General features: G+C 35.2%; 1 protein-coding gene and 1 pseudogene across 3 annotated transcripts in view; both read left to right on the forward strand.

Annotated features, from left to right (window-relative positions):
- Positions 1 to 9,003, forward strand: part of LOC107691751 (sugar phosphate exchanger 2-like) — an 11,939-nt gene extending 2,936 nt beyond the window's left edge. The window contains exons 6-19 of one of the 3 annotated variants that reach the window (XR_001634566.1): positions 441 to 517; positions 1,737 to 1,903; positions 2,259 to 2,296; positions 2,963 to 3,100; positions 3,961 to 4,051; positions 4,144 to 4,206; positions 4,302 to 4,387; positions 4,835 to 4,883; positions 5,334 to 5,407; positions 5,600 to 5,678; positions 5,925 to 6,022; positions 6,181 to 6,245; positions 7,835 to 8,306; positions 8,387 to 9,003. Coding sequence is in view for 2 of the 3 variants with exons in the window: in XM_016490553.1 (XP_016346039.1) it covers positions 441 to 517; positions 1,737 to 1,903; positions 2,259 to 2,296; positions 2,963 to 3,100; positions 3,961 to 4,051; positions 4,144 to 4,206; positions 4,302 to 4,387; positions 4,835 to 4,883; positions 5,334 to 5,407; positions 5,600 to 5,678; positions 5,925 to 6,022; positions 6,181 to 6,245; positions 7,835 to 7,850 (1,041 nt within the window). In the remaining variant the exon portion in view is untranslated. Of the gene's footprint in view, positions 1 to 440; positions 518 to 1,736; positions 1,904 to 2,258; positions 2,297 to 2,962; positions 3,101 to 3,960; positions 4,052 to 4,143; positions 4,207 to 4,301; positions 4,388 to 4,834; positions 4,884 to 5,333; positions 5,408 to 5,599; positions 5,679 to 5,924; positions 6,023 to 6,180; positions 6,270 to 7,834 lie in introns of all 3 variants that reach the window. The other 2 variants (XM_016490554.1, XM_016490553.1) reach the window with 2 other exon arrangements.
- Positions 9,004 to 11,815: 2,812 nt separating this feature from the next.
- LOC107691750 (high affinity cGMP-specific 3',5'-cyclic phosphodiesterase 9A-like) lies at positions 11,816 to 18,546 on the forward strand (annotated as a pseudogene).
- Positions 18,547 to 26,787: the final 8,241 nt, after the last annotated feature.

Here is a 26,787-nt window from a genome sequence, read left to right on the forward strand (position 1 = left end):
AATAATGATCTTTAAAATAGCATCATATGACCCCTTTAAGCCAATGTATCTCCAAAGGTGTATCAGTCCATCAAAAAATTAATTTAAAGCACCAGAGCGAGCACCAGAATTTTACAATATGAAACCAAAAAAACAGAAGTGATTCTTTTCCAATGACACATTTCTTGTCACAAGGGAGTTTTTCAAAATTAAATAAAAAGTATGTTTGAATATTATCAAATAAAAACCTTATCAGTGCGTGGTTGACGTGTACGTCATCTTTTCTTAGCCCATTGTATTCCAGTCTTACAGCCCCAGAGTTATTTCATAGTAAATCTTTAGTAATGCTAGTATATGAGTCACATGCATAACACATGACCGAATCAGGCGTTTGCTTCTTGAACATGTCAAACCCATGTGCTCTTCAGACTTGCTGATTCCTATGTTTTTTTCTTTTACAGGCCTTAAATGGGCTGGTACAGACTACAGGCTGGCCGGCAGTGGTAGCGTGTGTTGGGAACTGGTTTGGGAAGGGAAAGTAGGTGACTGTTGTGTTATTTGCTGCTTCTCAGTTTGTGTGCTGTTGACAGTGCAGAATTGTATCTGCACTTTTTTTCACAAAAACAACTAAGTGCAGATCTAAATGATCTCTCTTGCTTCCACACTCCTAAACTGTTAAAACTTGTCTACTGTGAACTGTTCTTTTAAATTAAACCACAATTGCAACGCATTTTACTACAGCAGTATGACAAATTTCAGAGTGAAAAAGGATATTTCACAAGAAAAATCGTGGCAATTCTTGATTTTTTTATCCATCAGGAATTGTTTGGATGAAAACATGGTATTTAATTTTGGAACTAAGCCAGATGTGAACTGTAGTTAACAAAACGATTCATAAATCACTATTTATAAGCAGTTTATTAACGTTACCCAATAGCCTGCATGGCCCAAGTGATGTCAAAGGAAGGCAGAGTTGTTTTTAAGGCAGGGCAAGGTATTAAACTTGATTTTAAACAACTTCACTGATGAATTGTGCACATTAAGATGTACACTAACGTTCAAAAGTTTGGGATCAGTAATTGATCAGAAATGACAGTACAGTAATGTATGATGTTACAAAAGATGTCTATTTCAAACAATGCTATTAAACTTCATAATCATCCAAAAATCTCTTAAAATTCAAATTACAGTTTCCAAAATTATATAAAGCAGCACAACTGTTGTTGAGGTCAATAATTGTAAGAAGAAATGTTTCATCATGACTTCTGAAGACACATGTGACACTGAAGACTGGAATAATACCTGCAGGAAATTCAGATTTGTCTTCACAGGAGTAAATTACACTTTAAGATATATTAAAATAGAACAGTTCTTTTTAATTTTAAGAATAGTTTACGATATTACTGTTTTTACTGTATCTCTGATCACATGAATGCAACCTTGGTGAGTATAAAAGACTTAGAAAAATACACAGACTTTTAAATGGTAGTGTATTAATAAGCTGATTTCATGTTGACTTCAATCTTCCAAAATGTAATTTTAAAATTCCTTGTTACCAATGCTCTACCACTGTTCCTGTGGCTCAGTGGTAGAGCATTGTGTTAGCAGTGCAAAAGTTCGTGGGTTCGATTCCCAGGGAACACACATACTGGTAAAAAAATGTATGGCCTGAATGCACTGTAAGTCGCTTTGGATAAAAGTGTCTGCTAAATGCATAAACTATTATTACAAAATTCCAAAATTGCTCTCTGACGCAGGCGTGGATTCATCATGGGCGTCTGGAATTCTCACACCTCAGTAGGAAACATTCTGGGCTCCCTCATTGCTGGGGTCTATGTGTCGTCCGCGTGGGGCCTGTCATTCATTGTGCCTGGTATCATCATCGCTGTTGCTGGAGTCATCTGTTTTTTGTTCCTGGTTGAAAGTAAGTCACACCTTAGATTGGAGGGAAATTTGCTATTACATGCCTGCGGGCTGTTTACAAAGACAGGAACAGAAGGGAAACAAAAACAAAGATTGTGCAACTAAATTACATGAACAGAAATTTTCTATTACTTCAACTTAGAGATGGGCATGTGTTTTTTTTTATTTTATTTTATTTTATTGTAACCACTTCTAATAGTTACTATTTTATGATAGAAATTAAATAAAGACAACACAAACACAATACTACTAACTATCTGCAGATATAAAAGATATGTTCAACAAACTCAAGATTAATTTTGTGGAAGAAAAAAAACTGTTACCTAAATCACAGTTTTTTTTGTTTTTTTTTTCAGAACCTGAAGATGTGAACTGTACTCCACCACAACACCATGTGAGTTCACTTACAATTAAAAAACTATGTAAAATATTTTGACTCTATGACCTACATATGTTACAATACCATTATTTCACTTGAATAACCAGCTAAACAGCAGTGCTCCCCTCCCATTTGTGTTTTGTTTCTGTGATTTTCCGAAGTTGCATTATTTACAAATTGATTATGTGAAAAGGCTGGTTAACACTCATTTACTGCCATTTGGTTACAATCGATAAAATTTTTTTTGCCAAACTGAAAGCAAAATTAAATATTTGCAATACATTTGGCCTCTTTTTTGCAGCAAGAGAATTGAGCAAATGAATGTAACGTTGTCATGCTGCTGTGCGCCTGTAGTTCACAACACTGTAGTGAATCTGGTTGAGAAATGACCTGAGAATTGAAAGCAGAAGTAATTGTGAACATAGAGATTTTATATCCTCTGACTGAAGCTAAAAAAAAATGATTCTGTGCCCACACTGTGATTTTCTGTGAAACTCTGATTGCCCAAAATCTGCAGGCTGACTCCTCCAGACTGAAAATTGGGGCAAAAATATATGCAAATGTAGTGTAGTGTATTCCACCCTTAAGTATGTACTTAAAATACTGTCACTTAATGTTCTTCCTTTAACAAACACTTTTTATCTTCATTGATATAACACTAACAGTCTGTAATGTGTTTAGGAGAGTGTGGAGCAGGAGCCTCTACTGAGGAACTCGTCCAGTAATGAGGAGATCTTCAGCACTAACACCTCCACAGCCGTGGAGATGGTGGAGGATCACACCGAAGCCATCAGCTTCTGCGGAGCGCTCAGGATTCCTGTGAGTGACCTGTTCTTCTCAGTTTTACACCCACAGCTGTTAGTCAGCGAATGTAAGGTGTTGTTTTGAAGAGACTGAGAGAGGAGCCAATCCTGTGAAGTGTCTGGTGTGCTTGGATCAGAAATAATGCTTTTGCTTTCTCAACCTAAATATAATTTTTTCTTAAAATAATAAAATGTTTAAGATTAAATCTGTTCTTAAAAGATTAAAGGGTTAGTTCACCCAAAAATGAAAATTCTGTCATTAATTACTCACCCTCGTGTTGTTCCAAACCCGTAAGACCTTCGTTCATCTTCGGAACACAATTTAAGATATTTTTGATGAAATCTGAGGGCTCTCTGTCCCTCCCATAGACAGCAAGGTAACTACCACGTTCAAGGTCCAGAAAAGTACCAAGATGATCGACAAAGTAGTCCGTGTGACATCAGTGGTTCAACTGTAATGACATTACTCATTAGGATGTATTGCTTATTTTGTAGCATTCCTCGTGTTAGCTACTTCGCATAAAAAAGCAACTGCTAAATAAATAAATGTAAATCCAAAAATTGTCTGACAAATGACCCAAACAGAGTATTATGTTTAAAGACCATTAGATAAGACTTAAAGGGTTAGTTCACCCAAAAATGAAAATTCTGTCATTAATTACTCACCCTCGTGTTGTTCCAAACCCGTAAAACCTTCGTTCATCTTCGGAACACAATTTAAGATATTTTTGATGAAATCTGAGGGCTCTCTGTCCCTCCCATAGACAGGAGTCATTGAATATTGAGTATCTGCCGATCCCGAGTAATCCCTAGCTGGTGGACAGGAGTAAATACCATCCTGTCATTTTTGCTCATCGTGTTGTTTTCGTCCTGCAGGGTGTGGTGGAGTTCTCCTTGTGTTTGCTTTTTGCCAAGCTGGTCAGCTACACCTTTCTCTACTGGCTTCCTTTATACATCGCTAATGTTGGTAAGAATCCTTCATCAGATTCTCTCATATTTACTCAGTTCTTAGGCACAAATGAACTGTCAAAAAAAGTCACTGAGTCTGCTCTCTCTCAGCTCATTTTGATCCTAAAGAAGCTGGGGACCTGTCTACGCTGTTTGATGTTGGAGGAATTGTGGGTAAGTATGTGGTATTTAAATTATTTATAGGAATAAGAAATATCTAAGGGTGATTCTTGAGATTGGTGGTACTATAAGGGTTTTTTCTGTGTTAGGTGGCATCCTGGCTGGATTGATATCTGACTACAGTGGAGGCAGAGCCACTACTTGCTGTGCCATGTTGATCATTGCTGCTCCAATGGTTAGTCGAACTGTTCTCTTTTTTCTTTCTGTCTTTCTTTCTTTGCTCAGACTTTGGGCAAAATGCAAACATCTGTTTCAACAAGATGTTGCAGATTGATTTCATCTATTAAGAGTATGTAAAAGCATTATTAAAACACACGTGTGTTTATTTGCTAGCTTTAAGGACCATAAAATTTACACTTGGGAGTTTATATCAGTTTTAATATGCAATGCTTATGTCCAGTGGCACTGTACATTCGCCTGGTCAAAAAAAAAAAAAGAGCAGCTACAGAATCTGAAGTGTTGTCTGTAAATCTTGAAGTTTGCTCAGAGTTTTTACAGACATCTGTAATCGTGTGCACCCAAAACCCTCAAGCTCGAGTTTACCTGTGAACCTGTGTAAATGCGTGGGTTTCTCTTTCCTTTGAGATCTGCTGCTTATTCATGTTTGCTTTTCTTCCTCAAGCTGTTCCTGTACAATAAGATCGGGCAGAACGGCTTGCCAACCACCATTTGTGAGTATGGAGTACATGGCTTTTGTACTTGCATATAAATTAATAATTTGATACAATGCACTTATTGTGTGTACTGTAATTAATTTCTGTAGTTACATTTATAATTACACTGTTGACCCATCCCTTACACCTTAAACCTACCCATAACCTAACCTTACCCATATCCCACCTCAATAGCAGCAAAAATGATTTGCAATACAATATGAACACAATAAATACATAGTACTTATTTTTGATGTAAGTACATAGTAGTTAAGGCCACCTAATATAAAGTGGGACCAGTTTTTTATGTAAAATTTAAGTTTGCCTTTGAAACATGTCAAGTATAAGGGGATCAGATGATCTTGTAAATTATCAAATAAGGTGCCATATTGACAACAGATAAACAAAATAAATAAAATCTTTTTTTTTTTTTCTGTATCTCCTCCTCTGCCCTTTTCGGACCTGCAGGCATGTTGCTGTGGTGTGGTGCTCTCGTGAATGGACCCTACGCCCTCATCACCACTGCTGTATCAGCTGACTTAGTAAGCACTGGGCACCTTTCCTCCATGTGCTCTTCACATGGATATTTGTAAAGTCTTAAAAAAAAAGGTTCAAAACAGATACGTTGGGACCAGCCTACAAGTCCTGCCGTCAATAACTGATCAATAAACTATTTTGTAATGCAACAAGCACTTTGTGTTGTACATTTCATAATGTTTTTTTTTATCCTTTAGGGAACCCATGAGTGCCTGAGAGGGAACTCCAGAGCACTGTCCACTGTGACTGCCATTATTGACGGCACTGGATCTATAGGTATGCAGAGAATGTGGCTTTTTTTTTTTTCTTGAGCTTGATATTGACTTAATAAAGTCAAGCATTGAATGCACTTTGTGTTATAATCCGGCAGTGAATATTACATTTGCAAATCGAGCAACATTTTTAAAAGGTTATTGACAGTCAATAAAAATGTAACATTCAGAAACCAGTGTTTGTTTTGAAAACGTCCCACTGTCCTGTGATGGCAGTCACATGTTGTGAAATGTGTTTAATGGGCTCTAGGTGCTGCTGTTGGGCCTCTGTTGGCTGGTCTGATCTCTCCCACCGGATGGAATAATGTTTTCTATATGCTCATTGCTGCTGATGTGCTGGCCTGTCTGGTGAGACTAAAAGCTGATGTGTATTATTATTTTTGTTATTGTTGATTCAATTGTTTTTTATAATATTATCCAATAAATAATAGGTAATTTTCTGTTCTCATGATGAATGTGTTTTCTGGCTGGTGTTTCAGTGTCGTCTCTTGTTCTTGTTTGTGTAGCTGTTGTCCAGGCTCGTGTATAAGGAGGTCAGAGGATGGTGTGGATACACTACAAGGCTGAGAGGGTAAACGTGTTTATGGTGAAATATGTAAGAAGCTTGTGAAAACATGCATATAAATACACTATATACACTACAAAAGTTTGGAATGATGAAAAATGTATTTATTTTTATGTATTTGAAAAATGACTCTTATTGCTCACCAATGCTGTATTTATTTGATGCACAATACAGTAAAAACAGTAATATTGTGAAATATTATTACAATTTAAAATAACCATTTTCTATTTGAATAGATTTTAGAATGTAAAATATTCATGTGGCGGCAAAGCTGAATTTTCAGCATCATTACTTCAGTCTTCAGTGTCATATGATCTTTCAGAAATGATTCTAATATGCTGGTTTGATGCTCAAGAAACATTTGCTATTATTATCAATGTTGAAAACCACTTTTGATGCTTAATGTGTTTGTGAAAACAATGTTCCACTATCATTCAATAGTTTGGAATAATAAAAAAAAGAAAGTAAAGAAAAAGAAAACATAAATTAACACATTTATTCAGCCAGGATGCAGTAAATTAAGGAATTTAAGTGACAATAAAGACATTTTGTAATGTTAATCTAACAACAGCACTCTATTCTATCTACTTGTTTTCTTTTTGTTTAATAAAAAACTAGACCCTCTAACAATTGCATTCTCTATTCAGTTTTTATTCTAACTACTTGTATTATTTTATTTTAAAAATTGACCCTCTAACACTAGTGTTCTCTATTCTTTTTCTATTTTATCTACTTGTTTTCTTTTTATTTATTATTAAAAAAAATAATAGTACTGTGTTAGACTAACCAAGGCTTGTCACTGCACTTACATATTGTTGCATATTGTTACATTTTGTTGGTTTTGATTGCAAGTCGTTTTGGATAAAAGTGTCTGCTAATAAATGACTAAATGTAAATGTAATGTTACAAAAGACTTCTAATTCAAATTGTGACGTTATTGGCAGATGACTTCATTAAGGTTTATATTTGACCTTCTATTTTTAGCTAGTGGCTTTTAAATATCCTGAATGGTGCTGATTGCCATTACATGTACTTGATATTAGTGGCTGCCAAAAATGTAGAGCGTCATGACCAAAGAGACGCTGTACTTGAATTAATTGGGCCTTCCTGCCTTCTAATATGATTCAGTGGAGGCTATTTTTAGTGGTTGCAAGGCAATCACAATTACTCCCAAGAGGCTGCGACCCGCCTCGGGATTTGTTAGTTTTCACTGTGTTCCCAAATGACTGGCAGAGATCTGTGTGTCGAGGTGGAAAATGATGTTTGCACTTCAAGTGCAATATCATTAAGTCTCTGACATCCTTGTAATTATCAGTCAGTTTTTGGCTTGAACAAAATCCGGTTATGAATTTAACCATAAAAAAAGCTTGATTTGTGCTAAGCCATTTTTTTGTGCTTTTTTTATCATATTGAAATGCATGCATTACAGTAATGGTCTCCGCTATCCACTTTAGACATTTTGTCAAATGAGCGGGCGGTAATTATTTGGTCTTGTTTGTATTTTTTTTTACACCGCTAGAATCTGATGATTAAAAGGTAAGCGTTTAATTTTGCACCATGTGTTTGCAGTGGTTTCATCTGCTCTTTTCTTTCAGGTTCAAAGAGATCTGAGCCGCCCGTCGAACAAGAGAATATCACACCTGTGACGGAAAATTACCTGCAGCATAACGACAAAAAGGGACCATGGATTGAGGAAACACACCAAGCCTTTTTATGCCCAAGGGTTATTTTATATGAAAATTGTAACATGAGACTTTCATCCTTTAATACTGACAATGGAACAAAGCTCAGCTGCTGCAGTGAAGGAGGAGGAGAGTTACACACACCCTCGTCCACACGTGGCCAAACGCAACAGGATCACTAAGCATCTTCATTTTAATACAGGATGCTTTTAGTGACTGCTCAATACAAATGTACCTTTTTTTCTAGAATTAAAATATGCCATCGGTGCTTTGTCCTTTTATGTCATTCGTACGTTTCCTGTTTGTTATTGGCCTGGCTAGCTGTGAATCTTATCAGCAGTAATGATTAAACAGAGCCTGAATATGTATTTTAATAGATACTGAGGTCATATTCATGTGCATACACATGAATATGACCTCAGTATCTATTAAAATACATATTCATGTATTTTAATAGATACTGAGGTCATATTCATGTGCATACACACTTAATCACTCTCAACTTCATTAAAATACCAGGTGGCTCCAAGCATCCCAAGAGAACCTCTCGGCTTTATTCTCTGAGGCTGTGTATGTGTGGATGCATGTTACTGGTAGCTGGTTTTCTAGCTTTAGGGTATATATACTATCAGCTCCTGTCAAAATGAGAAATCGTGTGAAAGGCAGTCATATCTGCAGAATAATGTTTATTTTTCTGGACAGTTTAAGCTGTGTTATTAGTCATTAATTTTTTTTTTTAAATATTCAGTTATGATTAATAATGTTACTTTATTAATTTGTTAATTTATTGATTATAAAAAAGGTCATGTCCAGGTCATGTCATATTGTATGGGGCAAGTTGTTACAATACTACAAATTTCTAACCGTAAAACATGAGAAACATTGAAAAAAACAATTAATTAAACAGTAAAAATGTACAAGATAACATATGAGAGAATAACGCCATCGTTTTGTACAACAGAAATCATAATCAGTTTTGTAATTAATGGATTAATTAATAAATTGTAACTGTATACATTTTAACATTTTCAGTTTGCCCTAACCTGATATTTATGAAAATTATACACTTTGATTAAAATCTACACTACCATTTAAAAGTTTGCGGGTCATTGAGGGTTTTCTTTTTTTTTTTTCTTGTTTTTTTTTAAAGAAATACTTTTTTTCTTTTTTTTTTTAGCAAGGACACATTAAATTAAACATGGCAATAAGGACACAATATTACATGTATTAACTGTATTTTATAAATAATTGTAGTTGTGTAAATTCATTAATTGGAGGTAGGACCATACCATGCAAAATTTTATACACAAGTAAAATATCTGCAAATTTAATCATATTTTCCCATAAAAACCCTTTTATCCAATGTTTTCAAAGCCTGCTTATAGAGTCTTTCTATTGGTTGTAAAGTAGTCACACCTGTCTGTGTCCAACTGGTGAGACAGTAATTCGTGTGTGGAAAAAATCATAGCATTAATATATAACTTTGAAGCTTCAGTGGTTAAATTATTCCTAATATGTCTTAAATGTAATTATATTCTCAACTTTTTAAACTTGTTTTTTGAATGTGAGTTGCGAGTCAAGTATTACTATATACCTAAATATTTATACTTATGTACTACTGATAACCTTCTACCTGCTACTGTAACATCTGGGTCCAGATCTCTATTTGCAGACTTTGAAAAAAAAACACATACAGTTTTACTAACATTAAGATGTAAACATTAATTTTTTAACCACTTAGTAATATTGACCATTTCTGCTGATAATTCTTCTGCAGCTTGCTTTTTACTCTTAGCATGCAAGTATATAGTTGTTTCACAAACATCAGGCAAGTCATTAATATACAAACTGAATAACAAAGGACCTGATATTGAACCTTGAGGTACACCAACTGAATTAGTTACTAATTGTGAAATGTTATGGCCTACTCGAACACACTGTTGTCGGTCAGTTAAACATGATCTTATCCATTTAATTACTTTTGTTGAAAAATGATAATTTGATAACTTATTAATTATAACCACATGATTTACTGTCAAATGCTTACTGTGTTAAACAGCTCCCACCACACCACCTTTATCCAATTTTGATTTAATATTTTCTAAAAGAAAACAATTCGTAGTTTGTGTTGAATGATACTTTCGAAAACCAAACTGCATCGGATGCAATGAGAACAGAGTACTGTTCAAATGTGATATTATCTGTTCAGAAATCAATTTTTCTGCAATTTTGGAGGCTGCTGGAAGAGTACTAATGGGTTTATAATTGCTTATTATTATTTAAGTGTAATTACTGCAGTACAGTATACACACACAAACACACATACTGTATATATATATATATATATATATACAGAGCTGGGTAGATTACTTACAAATTGTAATCCGTTACTGATTCCAAATTACAGATTACATTGTAGTTAGTAATGTAATCCATTGCATTACACATTTTAGGTAACATAATCAGACTACTTTTAGATTACTTTTGATCTCTTTTATCACATTGATTTAAATAGGATAATCCTGTAACCATATTGACATAAAAATACAAAGAGTAAGAAAATATATTCCATTTGTTGTTATCCACAATATGAATTGCATTAAACAATATTACATGTTTGTGAAGGAACTGCAGGGGGTTTATGAGTTTAATGAAACGCTAATAATTAATTAAATCCAAAAAATGTCAAATTAAAATCAATCATTTTAAAATCAATCAAAATAAAAACTTACTAAAAATAAATATTTTATTTGTTTACCTGCATGTCGTGACCGTAACGAATGTCAGAGAACTGTGAACATGCAAATGTGATACTTAACTATTAAAATATTTATTTTTAAATCTCAGGGGTACTTCAAGTAAATATATTAAGTGAAAGAGGATCAGATGACCAAAAAAAAAAAAAAGTTTATGAATTTGTGCATTTTAAAGTGTTTGAAAAACAAAAGCCTTCCAAAGACAGAAATACATGGTTAAACAAGCTACAGAGTGATAATTCAAATAAAAATGAATGTCTTCATCAATAGCTGATTCAATGTTGAAACACTTTTTAAGCCTGAAATGATTTTTGTCAATCCAGTTGTCAAATGACTGGTCTTTGTGTGAATGTCCATAAAACTGGAAGCCTTTCTGAATGTATATAAGCAGTAGGTTATTTTAGCAAGGAAAATTTAAAAGATGAAAATGTGGAATTTGGGAGATATCAATAAATTATGAATAATGTATTGCTATTATGTAAATAACATGTAATCATGTAATCCATAAAAAAGTAACTAGTCTGATTAGAGTACTTTAAAATGTAATGTAATCTAATTACAAGTACTTAACTTCGTAATCCATATCCAGATTTAAAAATTTAACATTTCTAATCATAATTGATGAAGTATAAGGAAAATTGTAAACAACACAGCAAGCATTCAAGTATTCTTTATTGAGAACGTTTGGGTAGATAGATATTGCATGTATCATGAAAAGAAACAGTGCTGGACGGATACGTGTGTCGCCTCCAAGCAGTACATGACATGGAGTACATAGTCAGCTCTCCGCTCGAACAGTTCCTTGGCAACGCTGGAGAGCAGGAGTGAGTGATAGCCTACTTAAAGGGCAGAGCTGTGACTCCTGGCGAAGCCGACCGCATTCATCAGCATCTTGGAGTGAGCGGCTGCACCAGATTTAATGGCACATGCTGAGGTATGGTTTTATTTATGCTCTGTCAATTATCATTCTACAAATGGGTGTTTTAGTGCCATAGATCCACTTTATATCCTATTAAATCAGCAGTTGAAAGTTACTAATTTTGTTCGTTTGTTTTGAAGTGTTTTGAAGTGTTCTCTTCCTGAGGAGGTAGCTATAGATTGTGTATCTGTTGGTCATCTGTTGGTATCAGAGGTCATCATGGGGTCGAGTTCTTCATCTTATGCCCCTAAAACTATTTATATGGATGTGGATGGAAAGGTGCAAAGGGTGAGTCTCAAGATTTCAAATATAAAAGCTGTATGTTTACGATTCCATCAAAATGAGATGCATTTTAATTGTAAAAGTGCAATTGCTAATATATGATTAGATATGTCAGGGTTTTATCCAAACATTCAATGAACCTAAACAAGTATTTGGGGGCACACATAAAAATGTTTGAATGTCATGGACTGATGGGGTTAGTAAGTAAATGATGCTAGAGCTTCTCTGAACTAACTTCAGCTTTTTGGAATCATTTCTACAGTAATTTTTAATAGACTGTGGTGGCAATAGCTTCAAGCAATTTTCTAAAAGTTCACACAGGTGTCAGAGTAACCACAGGAGTAGTTCATCACATTATCTATGAATATGGTTTACCAAAGTTCGACAAACAGAATTGTCGCTGCACCATTTGTCTATTTTTATTGTTCTATCCTTCAAAAATTATGAAACTTTTTTGTGAAATTTCTGAATGAAAGTATGCTTGTCCTGGCTTTCATTAAGATAAATGCCATTGCTTGACATTTTTGTATCTAATACTTTAAGGCTAACATCTCCAAATACTTTTTAGAGCAACCACAGACAATCTCCGCTGAAAAACAGACTGTAAGATGTGTTTTCTGTTTGTAAACTTTAACGGTTTTGTGGTCGGTGAGATTTGTAATGTTTTTGAACATCAGAAGAATCGTATGCTCACCACAGCTGCATTTAATTGATACAATAAAAATATCATGAAATGTTATTATTTATTATTAGCTCAAGATAAAAATTTCAAAAGAACAGCATTTATTTGAAATAGAAATATTTTGTCTTTTAAATGTCTTTACTGTCAATTTGATCAATTTAATCCATCATTGATGAATTCTTATTTTATTAATTAGTATTGTATTGTATTAGTATTGTAATTAGTATAATATTAATTTATTTTCTTTAAAATAATTTGACCAGTAGTGTAACTACTTGTATAATAGGGACAACATTTTATTAATATTAATATTATTCTACTTAAAGGCTATAGTCATTTAATGTATTTTAAGACAGGCACCCTTTTTAGGATAACTACTTGTGTTAAAAAATATTGAGGGTCATTGTAGGTGACAGGTGCCTTTGACACGAACAAGCACCTGTGACACCTGCCAAGGGCAAATCCAGCCCTGCTCACTAGAGCCACAGTGTCATGATGGCATATTAATAATAATAATAATAATGCTCTTTGATTTTTCTTCATAGATATTTCTACTTCATCTCATTAAGAAAATTACTCACTTAGTTGTCATGTACTATGATCTCTCATGTTTTAGGTGATTTTCAGTCGACACTGTAGCCCATGTGATATTAAGGAACTTCTTTGCTCATCATCCAACATTGCCAGGTCAGTATCTTCTCATATATGAAGGGTTTAATGCAGATTATCATCTCAAAAGTGCATGTCTCAAATATGTTGTTCTCATGTTTCTCCAGAAACACGGCTATACTTCTGATTGACTCAGAAGGAGAAATGATATCTATTGACCCCACCATGCCTGCAAATACACCAAAGTAAGAACTCAACATAGTAATAATAATATAATTTGCTGTTGTTGTTATTATAATTATTATATCATTGTAATTTCATGAATAATTCAGAAGCATTCATTGTTTTACTTTCTTTCTTTCTTTGTTTCAAGCAACTTATATAAGGTTATGCCTCATTCAACAAACCAAGGGGGAGGTATGGAAAAAAAATGTACTCATTAAATTGTACATAATTAGCCAAAGGCCATGCCGATTACATGTGTTAGGTAAAACTAGAAATTAATGCAACTGACAGTAACATACCCTATAAACAACTTTTTATTCCCTCAAAAGAGAAGGAAGACATGTTCCAGAACGTCCTATCACAAGTGGCAGAGCAGTTCAGCAGGTGAGCCGTATGTCATATTCTGTCCAAATGAGTCTGCATTTGTTTTAAAGTAAATGTTATGATTCAGATCAGCATGTGCATGGTAATGAATGTAATATTTGTTTCAGGGCTTTCAGGACCAATGAGCTGAAGACTGAAGTGACCAACAGACTAGCCATGCTGGAGAAGAGAGTGGAGCGTGAGTGATTCTCTGAGGGCTAATGCATGTCACAACTCACACCTGATGCTGTGAGCTAATAGTCTTTTGTATCGTTACAGTGGAGGGACTGAAAGTGGTGGAAATTGAGAAATTTAAAAATGATCTGAAGAAATTAAGGGATGAAATTACCTCTAGAGGAGGAGTGAGGTAAGAGCGACTAATTTTATTTTATTTTATTTTTTGCACAGTAATTCCATTAGGAAATTGGTTAATTGGTTGTTTATCTCTTACAACCAGAGTGAACTGCAATTGCAAATACAATTTTACTGATGATGGGAAGAAACTGTCTCCCAGACGAGATGTCCCAAGCTACCCAAAGGTAAAATAAACAAGGAAGCAAACAAACAAACTCTTTTTGTTTCTTGGCTTACAAACTGCAACCATATAAAATCATTGCAGTGCTGTTATAATCATAGTAAATGCTGTGTTTTGTGTTTGTGCAGTACACACTTTCTCAGGAAACCATAGAGGCTCTGAAAAAGCCTACCTTTGATGTATGGCATTGGGAACATAATGAGGTTTGTCATCCTTTTTTGTGTTCAAGATATTTTGAGACATGCATGTTTTTAGTTTTGTAGAAGTTCCCGGTATAGGGAATTACAGTTGTAGTAAAAAACAAAATGAAAAAATAAACCAACCAACATAAGACAGATAAAAAAATAAACACTTATCACACTTAAGGACTATAAATGGCATGCTAATAGCAAACAAATACAATTTTATTTTATTTTAAATTTATATTAAATGTGAGTACTTTTTTGACCCACTCAAGTAGGACTTAAGTACAGCTTTATATGTAATTGCATAATTATGTCTATTGTCTTTGAAATATGGTTAAAGTGTACTGCCAACAAGCATTTATAGTCAAACAAAATACACTTTAATGTAATTCTATCACTTCTATCATCAGTTCTATCATTTCTATCCTATTCTGTCATGTATTTAAGTATATTTGTAATTACACATTTGTAATGCTGAAGTCCCAATTTAGTACACAGTGAAACTATATTCACTTTAAATGTTGCATAACACACTACAGCTAAAATGGTAATAAAAATGTATTTTTTGCTTATCAGCATTAGTTGTCTAATCAGGCACACAGGTCATGTGGTGAATTGTGTTTGTTAATTAAATGAATACTGTCTACAGATGCTTAGCTGTCTGGAGTATATGTATCATGACCTTGGACTGGTTAAGGAGTTCAACATTAACCCCATAACTCTCAAAAGATGGCTGGTAAGATATACTTTCCTGCCTATTCATTTTCTGAATTAACTGGAGCACTAAAACTCACCTGCTGTGTCTCTGCTAAATAAAGCTTGCAATTCAAGAAAACTACCGTGACAACCCTTTCCACAACTTCCGCCACTGCTTTTGTGTGAGCCAGATGATGTATGGCATGATCCATCTGTGTAACCTTCAGGTGAGGTCATGTCCTCAGGAGAGTGTGCTTGTGTGCGTTTGTCAGATCAACATGCTACTTGCTTTTGTTCCCTAGGAGAGGCTGACTATGACAGACGTGTATTTTGATGACTGCAGCCGTGTGTCATGACTTGGACCACCCGGGATACAACAACACGTATGTCACTGACATGTCCACCCTCTCAGAGAACAATACCACTGACAACATATGCAGCAGTTTGCCAATGTGTCTAGAATTTATACAGTAGGAACTGCTCAAAGTTTTGCCCTCTGCAACCAGGTATCAGATTAATGCTCGCACTGAGCTGGCCGTGCGCTATAATGACATCTCTCCACTGGAGAACCATCACTGTGCTGTGGCCTTCCAGATCCTCTCTATGCCCGAGTGCAACATATTCGCCAACATGGAGCCTGACTCCTTCAAACAGTTACGACAGGTACTTCCAATCCACCATATGTACACTTCATGCTGCAGATGCCGTTTCTACACAGAGGAACACTGTAGTGCTCAGATGCTGCTCTTTCATAGCTTCATGAAACCAGTTACGCTAGTGTTCAAAGGTTTGCTGTTGGTTTTTGAAAGAAGTCTCTTATGCACACCAAGACAGCCTCATTTGATCCATTATTTGATCCAAAATACAGTGAAAACAGTAATATTGTGAAGTAATGAAAAGAACATTTTTCTATTTTAATGTATTTTAAAATGTAATTTATTCCTGTAATGGCAAAGCTGAATTTTCAGCATCATTACTTCAGTGTCACATGATCCTTAAGAAATCATTCTAATATGCTGATTTGCTGCTTAAGGGACATTTATTGTTATTATTCATTTTGAAAACAGTTTTGCTGATTTGTATGGAAACTGTGATACTGTAATCCATTTTTCTTTGCTGAATAGAAAGTTCAAAAGAACAGCATTTATTAGAAAAAAATTTTTTAGTAACAAAGAAAAGCTCATACTGATCACCAACATTATACAGTCAGACCAAAATTTATTCAGACACCTTCAACATTTCTCACATTATCACAGTCACAGTCGCTATAGTTTAGAAAATGGTAATAAAATTTGACAAGAACTCAGAGTTAAACTGTGTCAGAACAAATTCATCTTGATAATGTCAGATAACTTTGATAGAAAGGTATGTAATGAATTAGGTTGAATAGCTGTCACCAGTTAAAATTAAGTATACAATTAGAAAATACCAATTTAGGTCAACCAATTACCAAGCAATGCTTAATTTTGTTCAGTCTGTGGCGTAAAAAGATTGCGTTAGCAATTAAAGAAAAAAACACTTAAGCAAAACATGGTCAGGTCTAAGTGTCTGAATAATTTTTGTCCCACAATTTGATCAATTTTACTGGTAGTCCTCTGTATGAAGAATTTTTGGGTATATGCTAAACTTACTTACATAAATGAACTACAGTGTCCTGCACCCACTAGTAAAAAGATATCAAAAATTATATCTGGTGTCTGAATTGTAGTTAAAAATCTGCTGTCCATCCTAAACAGTCCTGAATGTATTTTTTGGTGTCTGTTGTAGGCGATCATTACTCTTATCCTGGCGACAGATATGGCCAGGCATGGAGAGATACTGGACTCCTTCAAACAGAAAGTGGACAACTTTGACTTTACCAATGAGGAGCATGTTAAATGCGTATGTGTTTCCTGCTATGCATTCAATTGCATGCTCAAAAACTTGATGGCTTTGCCTTGTATAAGCAATTCTGTGTCTTTACAGCTGAAGATGGTGTTGATCAAGTGTTGTGACATCTCCAACGAGGTCAGACCCACTGAGGTGGCAGAGCCGTGGGTGGACTGTCTCCTGGAGGAGTACTTCATACAGGTACCTCAATACAAGCAGCTTCTGCTTACAAGTGCTTTGAAAATGAATATGGTAAAAAGCTTATTATTATGCTTCTGTTATTTCGCAATATGCTTACATTACCGTTCAAAAGTTTGGGGTCAGTGTGATTTTTTTGCTTGAATTTTAATCAGCATGGACACCCTAAATATTTAATTTCTTTTGTTTAACATACAACTTTCTGATTATTTCCAATGGAACTTGAAGATTTTGATTTGATCAACCCTTTGGACTCCATTGTGTGTTATAGCTTGCGTTTTGGTTTGTTTTGGCAGAGTGAACGAGAAAAGTCAGAAGGTCTTCCTGTGGCTCCATTTATGGATCGTGATAAAGTCACCAAACCAACGGCACAAATTGGCTTCATTAAATTCGTCCTCGTCCCAATGTTTGAGACTGTCATGAAGATTTGTACACCTGTTATACAGATTTTGAAACTTTGAACTGAAGTTACGTAACATATAGAGATACTGTGTCTGTGTTCAGCTCTTTCCACAGATTGAGGAGATCATGGTTCAGCCTTTGAGGGACTCCCGTGATCACTATGAAGAGCTCAAGCAGATAGATGATGCTATGTCAGAGGTAACAAACTGAGCGTGTAGAGGAAGCAGTGGCCTTGTGTCCAGAATGCAAATCAGAAGGTACGATTTCCAAAAGGGGCGATTCCGTAGAAGAACCATTTAGGGTTCCCCAAAGAACAGTTTCTTAAAAGAAACTTTTCTTAAAGGAACCATTTTTTTCTCTTAGTGTGAAGAACAATAAATCTAAAGAAACTTTTTCGACTATAAAGAATGGAATGAAATGGAAAGGTTCCAAGGATGTTAAAGGTTCTTCATGAAACCATTTACTTTAAGATTGTAAGATACTTGCATTACGGTTTGCTCTCTTTTCAGGCACAGAAGAAGAAAACAGAGAGTATGTCTTTAGGTGGAAAGAAGAAATAGGCAACTTGCTTCTTTTATGGTATGAAGGAAGAACATTCAAAACATTTGAACGTTTATTGAAACAACTAGAAGATTGTCGTTCATACTTCAGATTCTTCAGATTTGAGTTAAAGGGATAGTTCGGCCAAAAATAAAAATTCTGTCATCATATACTTGTCATTTACCATCATGTTCTTCCAAACCTGTAGGACTTTTAATCAATGATATACTGAAGAGTGTATACTTTTATACTTTTGTCCATGTAGAGAAACAGACTATCATTGAATGGGCAAAAAAAATGGACTCACTGTCCTGTTCTCTTCCTTTAGGGATCTCAGGCTAATCCAGCTCCCAGTTTCCTGAAAACTGAGGTTTTGAACTGTTTGGGCTCTCCAAGCACCCTATTTCTGAAGGAGTGTTGGACCCCCTTCTGTGTATTGAGACATCGAGAATGTCCAGAAAAGGTGGTCATCAGTAGTAAAGATGGAGTCAAAATGACTGATTCTGTTGATTTTGCTGGTCTAATTATTCTTCACAGATATGTTTGCACTATTGAAATGAAGTGCTTGGCCCTGAAATATTGTTTTATTGTCACAGGCTAGACTAAAATAAACACCTTTCAGAAATGAGCAGTCAAGATTTATAACTTGAAGATGCTTGATCAGATAATGGCATTATATGACATATTGATTTATAGTTTTGGTATGTATTGTTTTTAACTCTGTCCCTGAGTGAGTTTTGCAGGAACTGATTTCACCAAAGCAGCTATTAATAAAATGTATTTAGTAATAACTAAGGAAACCGTGAAGCATTGTTCCAACAGAAAACCTTACAAATTAATAAAACAAAGCAAATCAATAAAATATACATTATTATGTATATAGGTCCTATTAGGCCTATGCTTTTTCACTTTTTCAGCTTTAGTTATTCTATAATGTTGCTGTTTGAGCATAAAAAAGATCTGCAAAGTTACAAAGTTCAAAGTCCACTTCAAAAGGAGATATTTTATTTAACAGAAATCACTTTTCAAAAACTACAATGAACGACTCGTTTGGACTACAACGCATATTTTCCGGGATTTGTGATATCACAAATATCAACGAATGGGACGAGACCTGGTTGAGCTGCACTAGAGAAGGCAACGAGTGTTATCACTATGTCGGAGACACGCTAGTTTTCACAAGGCGGACGAACCTAGAGTGGTCAATCATCCGGGTTTAAATCGCGCTCAAATTGATTTGATTTTGAGCAATATTTACACTGAAGCTTGCAGGCAGCTATGGTAAGGGGCATGACATTTCCCAACCAGGCGTCGAGTGGTGCCAATCACAACACACACTGGCCCAGCTAACCAATCACAACACACACTGGCCCAGCTAACCAAAAGAGCATAATAGGACCCCTTTAATCATGAACATGGCAAAATTTGGTGTTGTGTTTATATAACATTTTTTTTAATGGGAATGTAAAAATTAAAAAAAAAAATCATGTCTATTTCTTTAAAAGGAAATGAATCCCCAGAAGAAAAAAAAAAAAAAACAGTGAAGCATGTTTCAAGAAAGGCATTTGTTAAGGCAATGTGTCTGAGACACCTGTTTAAAGGTACATGTTTTTTCAAGGGCTGCAGAGGGCTCTCTGCATCTGGATGTGACAGTTTTTGCACAGCCGTCATTTACAGAATTACAGCTTTAAGAAAGCAGTGTGAGAAATACTTTTCTCACACACTGTTTTCATTTTTTTTTTTTTTACATTTTTATTGAGCAGATTCTTAAAAGACAATATGACATACATAGAAAATATCACAACCTGCTGGTTTTCTTTTTTTTTTTTCAACCATAGAAATAACTGAAGAAAAATTATACAAATAATCAGAACACACTTATCCCTACCCATCCCAAATTATCCCACAAAACTAAGGTAAAGGGGAGAAGGGGGAAAAAAGGGAGGGGGGTGGGGTGGTTGAAATCAAATATCTAATGAAGATACAGTTTCAACAAAGGAAAGGACAGGGTTCCACATTTCATAAAATGGGTTAACAGAGTCTCTAATGGAGTATTTAATTTTTTCCAGATGTAGAAAGGACATTAAGTCCTTCAACCAAGAAAAATTAGGAGGGGGACATGAGGATTTCCAATGTAACAGTATTCGTCTTTTGGCTAACAATGATAAATAAACTGGATTTGGAGATTTTGAATTACTCAGCAAATCATTGAATGTCACAAATGTGTGATCGGAAAACAAATCCTGAAATGATACCAAACCCTTCTCCCTGAGCTGTGCAAAAGTTGAATCCAAAGCCGAAGGTGTAAAAAGGTGATTATCCATTTATATGCCGATTTGTGGTAAAGTATTTCATTTAAAGTGGTGACGAAACGGTTTCCAGATTTTAAGCGAAGAAAGTACAATCGGGTTAGTGATGTATTTAGAGAGGCGCCACAAGTTGGGATCAAAAACTAATGCTGGTAACGAGGATGATATGCAGGAGCTAGCTTCTATCATACACCAATTAATATCCGGGGAGTTACACCAAATTTTATAACATTTTCTTTGTGCAATGACTTCAATGAGTTTGAAATATAAACCCCTAAGTAACGGAAGCCTGTAAAAGACATGCGAAAAGGGAGTATAGCTGGAGAAATCTGTTTTGCCAATTCATTTATGGGAAAACACTCACTTTTAGCAAAGTTCAGCTTATATCCTGAAATAGAGCCAAACTCATTCAACAGATGCATTGTTATCTATGCAGTTAAGAGGGTCTAAAGCATATAGCAGGAGATCATCTGCATATAATGAGACACGATGTTCTCTTCCTCCTCTGTGAATACCTGAAAATACTGAAGATGATTTTAACGCTATAGAGAGAGGCTCTATAGCCAAAGCAAACAGGAGAGGAGAAAGGGGGCAACCCTGACGGGTGCCACGAGAAAGAGAAATAAGGGGATGTTTCAGAGTTTGTTTTCACACAAGCTGAGGGAGTGGAATACAGTAAACGAATCCATGAGATTAGTTTAGATCCAAAACCAAATTTTTGTAAAACCACAAATAAATAATCCCACTCCACCCGGTCAAAAGCCTTCTCCGCGTCTAGCGAGATAACCATTTCTGGGCTTGATGACCCGGATGGAGTAAGGACTACATTCAGAAGTCTTCGTATTGACTTCAATGAGTTTGAAATATAAACCCCTAAGTAACGGAAGCCTGTAAAAGACATGCGAAAAGGGAGTATAGCTGGAGAAATCTGTTTTGCCAATTCATTTATGGGAAAACACTCACTTTTAGCAAAGTTCAGCTTATATCCTGAAATAGAGCCAAACTCATTCAACAGATGCATTATGTTATCTATGCAGTTATGAGGGTCTAAAACATATCAGGAGATCATCTGCATATAATGAGACACGATGTTCTCTTTCTCCTCTGTGAATACCTGAAAATACTGAAGATGATTTTAATGCTATAGAGAGGCGCTCTATAGCCAAAGCAAACAGGAGAGGAGAAAGGGGGCAACCCTGACGGGTGCCATGAGAAAGAGAAATAAGGGGACGTTTCAGAGTTTGTTTTCACACAAGCTGAGGGAGTGGAATACAGTAAACGAATCCATGAAACTAGTTTAGATCCAAAACCAAATTTTTGTAAAACCACAAATAAATAATCCCACTCCACCCGGTCAAAAGCCTTCTCCGCGTCTAGCGAGATAACCATTTCTGGGCTTGATGTCCCAGATGGAGTAAGGACTACATTCAGAAGTCTACGTATATTGGATGACAGCTGACGACCCAGTATAAAGCCAGTTTGATCATCTGATATAATGGATGGAAGATGAGCCTCTAACCGTTTGGCCAGTACTTTAGCTAGTACTTTAACATCGTTATTAATTAGGCTAACAGGTCTGTAGCTGCCACAAATTTTAGCATCTTTGTCTTTCTTTAATATTAAGGAAATCAAAGCTTGGTTTAAAGATGACGATAAGAAGCCTTGATCTAAGGAATGATTGTATAATTCTAATACGATAATAAGGGGGATAACTGAGCAGAAAACTTAAAAAAAAAAAATCCACAGGGAAGCCGTCAGGGCCAGGAGCTTTGTTGTTTTTCATGGTTAAGTGTAACGAATCAGTCCACTGAAGGCGAGCGTAGTGAGAACCCAAGTGTAGTTTTATTTACAGTGATCCAAACATCCAAACATAATCCAAACAAGATACAGACTTCACGAGGCACGAACAGACTTGACGAGGCATGAACAGATTAGACTCACCGACAGCGGGTTACAACTTCAATACACGACGAGAGACAATGGCAACATGGTGGCTACTTATAGCAAACAAGAATGTTGGAGAAAAGTTCATTTCAGTAATTCAACAAATTGTGAAACTCGTGTATTAAATCAATTCAGTGCACACATACTGAAGAAGTTTAAGTCTTTGGTTCTTTTAATTGTGATGATTTTGGCTCACATTTAACAAAAACCCACCAATTCACTATCTCAACAAATTAGAATATGGTGACATGCCAATCAGCTAATCAACTCAAAACACCTGCAGGAGGGTAAGCCACAGACATTCATTGCCAAAGAAGCTGGCTGTTTTATTTACAGTGATCCAAACATCCAAACATGATCCAAACATCCAAACATAATCCAAACAAGATACACAGACTAGACTCACCGACAGCAGGTTACAACTTCAATACACGACGAGAGACAATGGCAACATGGTGGCTACTTATAGGTTAAGATGCAGGAGGCTATCTCCTCCAAGCTAAGAGGCTCATCTAGGCTACTGGCTATGTCTGGGCTTATTTTAGGAATTTCTAATTGAGAAAGGAAAGACTGAATAGCAGCCATGTCCAAGCAGGCTTCTGACTTGTAAAGATTAAAATAAAAAGAACTAAACTCTGAGTTTATTTTAACCGGATCTGTAATAAGGTTATTTGAGGAATTATACACCTGTGAGATTAACTGGGAAGCAGTTTGATGTCTGAGCTGAGATGCTAGAAGACGGCCAGCTCTATCTCCATGCTCATAATAGGTTGCTCTTGTGCGTTTTATCAAAAACTCTGCCTTGTTTGTTGTCAGTAAGTCAAATTCAGTTTGTAGTTTTAGCCGCTGTATCTCCAGAACAGGGTTTGGTGACCTGGCATTTAGCCTATCTACTTCTAAAATTTTGTCAATGAGTTCCTGCTTTTTTAATTTCCTAGCTTTAATCCAATATGCATTAAAATAAATAATCCTTCCACGTATAAAAGCTTTAAATGTTTCCCATAGAAGTGATGGCGAAACCGATTCTGATTTGTTGGTTTCCAGAAAGAAATCAATGCTCCTAGAGATATAATCACAACCCAGTATTAAGCTTCCAGCCTCCAGCATGTCTACATAAGTTTTGGGGGACAGAAAGGTCTAAAATGGGACTTAACTAGAGATAATAGAGCTTTGTCTATAAAAAAAATAATCAATTCGCGAATAAACATGGTGGACATTCGAAAAGAAAGAAAAATATTTTGCAGTTGGATTAAGGAAGTGCCAGGGGTCTACACATCCCAATTGATCCATTAGAGATGAGAAGGACCTAGACATTGACATAGGAGCTGATGACTTGGGTTGTGAGCAGTCTAAATTTGGGTTGACTGTGCAATTAAGATCCCCACCTAAAATAAGGCAGTGAGTGTCCAAATTTGGAAGATGGGAGAAGAGTGTGGTCATAAAAGCAGGGTTATCATAATTAGGTGCATACACGCTAGCTAATATGACAGGTGTTTGGTACAGAATTCCAGATACTATTACGTAGCGCCCATCAGGATTGGAAAATACATTGTGTGGGACAAACTTTATCCGTTTGTGTATTACGATAGCAGTGCCTCTAGATTTACTATTAAAATTTGAATGAAAAACTTGACCAATCCATGGCTTGCGTAGTCTAACCTGGTCACTAACTCTGAGATGAGTCTCCTGTAGAAAACCAATATCAGTAGACAGGCTCTTTAAGTGTGAAAACACTTTTGATCTTTTAATTTGACCACCTAGACCCCTCACATTCCAGGTAACAAATTTGACAGTATGACCACACACTGTTTTCATGATGACGTTTCCTATTACCTTGAACAACATACAAGAAATGCAGTTCATATATCATCAGAAATATCTAATCCAAACATCAATCCAAGACACACAGTAAATATGGACTGCAATTGACTGCAATGAAAAATAACAAACATTAGGACGGTTTCTTTCTTTATTCTTGTTTTTTTTTTGGATACAATGTGCAAAATAACAGGTAAGGGATATACCATAAATATTATATTTGCATTACCTTTATGGGCCACATTTGGAGGCATGACTACCAAAACATGCAATATATGTAATTATTTTTTAATTCAATATTGTCACAATGGGAACCTGTTGTTTATGGACACTGATTTGAGAATTACTCATTTAAAATTAGTAATGCATATATAATAAATAAATAGTATATTCATATAAAAATTCACAACATATGAAATATTTTAAAAACCTAATACTGTATATGTTTAACATGATATGTTTCTAACAGCAAAATGAAAAGGTAACAGAACATTTAGCCATTGTTAGCCAACAGAAATTAAGTGTATTAATTGTATAAAATCACAACATATCGTTAGTAAATATGACAACATGACAAGCTCTAAAATAAGTTTGACAGCTAATGGTCTGTTAATAGCGAGAACCTTAAAGTCCCCATGAAATCAAAATTAAAGTTTTTTGGGTGTTAGTGTCAATATGTTAGTCTTAAGGTTATCTATACAAATGTGACCTGCAAGGAATATTACTGTTATGTTTTTAACCTTCTAAGAACTACATTCTTTACACTGTAAAATCCAATAGTTTACCTTACTTAGATTTAATTAGTAATCTTTACTTAGTTGTTATACTTACTAGGTTGTATTAAGTTACAGCTACTTTCAAGGCAAATAAAACAATTTACTTACTGTTTTGAGTAACACTTAAAATATTCAAGTAGCCACGAAGGAACCAATGACATTAATAAAGCAGTGAGAGGCAGCCGTGCGCTAATATGTTGCTAATGTGCAACATAACAACAGAAGAAGAAGAAAAGAAAACGAGTCTTAATAGACTTTTAGTCATCTTGAATGTTGAATTCTCAATACAACTGAAATATCTGAGAGAACATCACATAAGCTAACTTCATAAACTGATGTTGATTTTCCTAAAATATATTTTTTTTAACTCACCATTATAGTGATTAGCGTTCCCTTTGTTTGGGCACTTGGAACTTAGTTAATGTTATTATAATTTTTTTGTTGTTAGTGCAGCAATGCATCATGAATTCAGAGTTACTTGATTTCAAGAGAAGAAAAGTAATAAATAGATTGGTTTTAGAAGGTGATTTATCTTCTAATTAAAGCATTAGTGTATTTTGTTGTGTGTTTATTAATAAACTTTTTCATATTTAATTTTTCATAAATATCTTTAGATGCTTTTGATTGGGTTTATATAATTCTTAAATAATGTGTGGTAGTATGTTAAAGTCACACACAGACTTAAACATTCAGCACGTGAATCACAACAATGGTAACAATTCAATTTCATTTTTTTTTCATGTATTGTAACAATAACCATTTTATTTGCTCTTTTTGTTGTGCTACTACTGACACAAGACAGCAAATAAAATTGGCAAATAAAATCAACAATTGTAAAACAAAGCAACTGCATAATTTATTCATGCCGCAATGCACTCTGGGAGTCAGTGAGTAGCTATACTAAGTCATGAGTAAACCTTCATGAAAGGATCAAGTACCCCCTACAGTTCTTTTTTAGTTACTAGAACTCTTGTGTAAGTAAACTATACTAAGCATTTGTAGTACAACATACTATTTCTATTTCACTTTACTTAGTTTTTTCAAGGCAATCGGTTTGCATGCTTTTTTTAAGTAAGCCCAACTAATTAGATTTTACAGTGTAGTCAGTGATTCATGCCATTAGTTCCAGACCACTCGTCATCCCGTGGCAGCAGTTAAGGGCTCTGCTCAATTCAAATGACTCCAGAGAGTTTGGTGATGAGGGTCGTTTCTAGGCATAGGCGAGCTAGGCGGTCGCCTAGGGCGCCACCAGCTGAAGGGGCGCCAATGAGCGCACGTACTGGCACTTTTAGCAGGGTTGTGTTGCTGTGAAGGAGGGTAAAGATCTCCAGAAACCTCACCGTCAGTGCTGCTGGGGTCACAGGTCATAAGTGTCTTAGTGAGAGCACTTTACAACATGTTTTTCACAGCTTAAACTTTCATGATGTTATGTCATAAATTTAGAGAGCTATGCTTTACATGAATCTGATTTGATTATTTGAGCCTGTGTGACTAAAATTATTAGATGGAGCTGATGGAGTTTCTGCAAACTAATGAAACTTAGTTACACTATATTTTAAGGTGTCCTTATTACAGGGTAATCATACATTTAAGTATTAAGTAATGTTAATTAATTCCTACTGATTTAGGGTTAGTTGCATGCAATTATGCATAATTTACTGTTATTACTATATTAAATATGGGTAACATGTGTAACAGACACTGTCAAATAAGTGTTACCCGAAGCTGTAAATATATGTCCATTATTTTATCTGTGAT

Source organism: Sinocyclocheilus anshuiensis, unplaced genomic scaffold (assembly GCF_001515605.1).
Source record: "Sinocyclocheilus anshuiensis isolate Anshui unplaced genomic scaffold, SAMN03320099.WGS_v1.1 scaffold246, whole genome shotgun sequence".
In the NCBI taxonomy this organism is placed as follows: Eukaryota; Metazoa; Chordata; class Actinopteri; order Cypriniformes; family Cyprinidae; genus Sinocyclocheilus; species Sinocyclocheilus anshuiensis.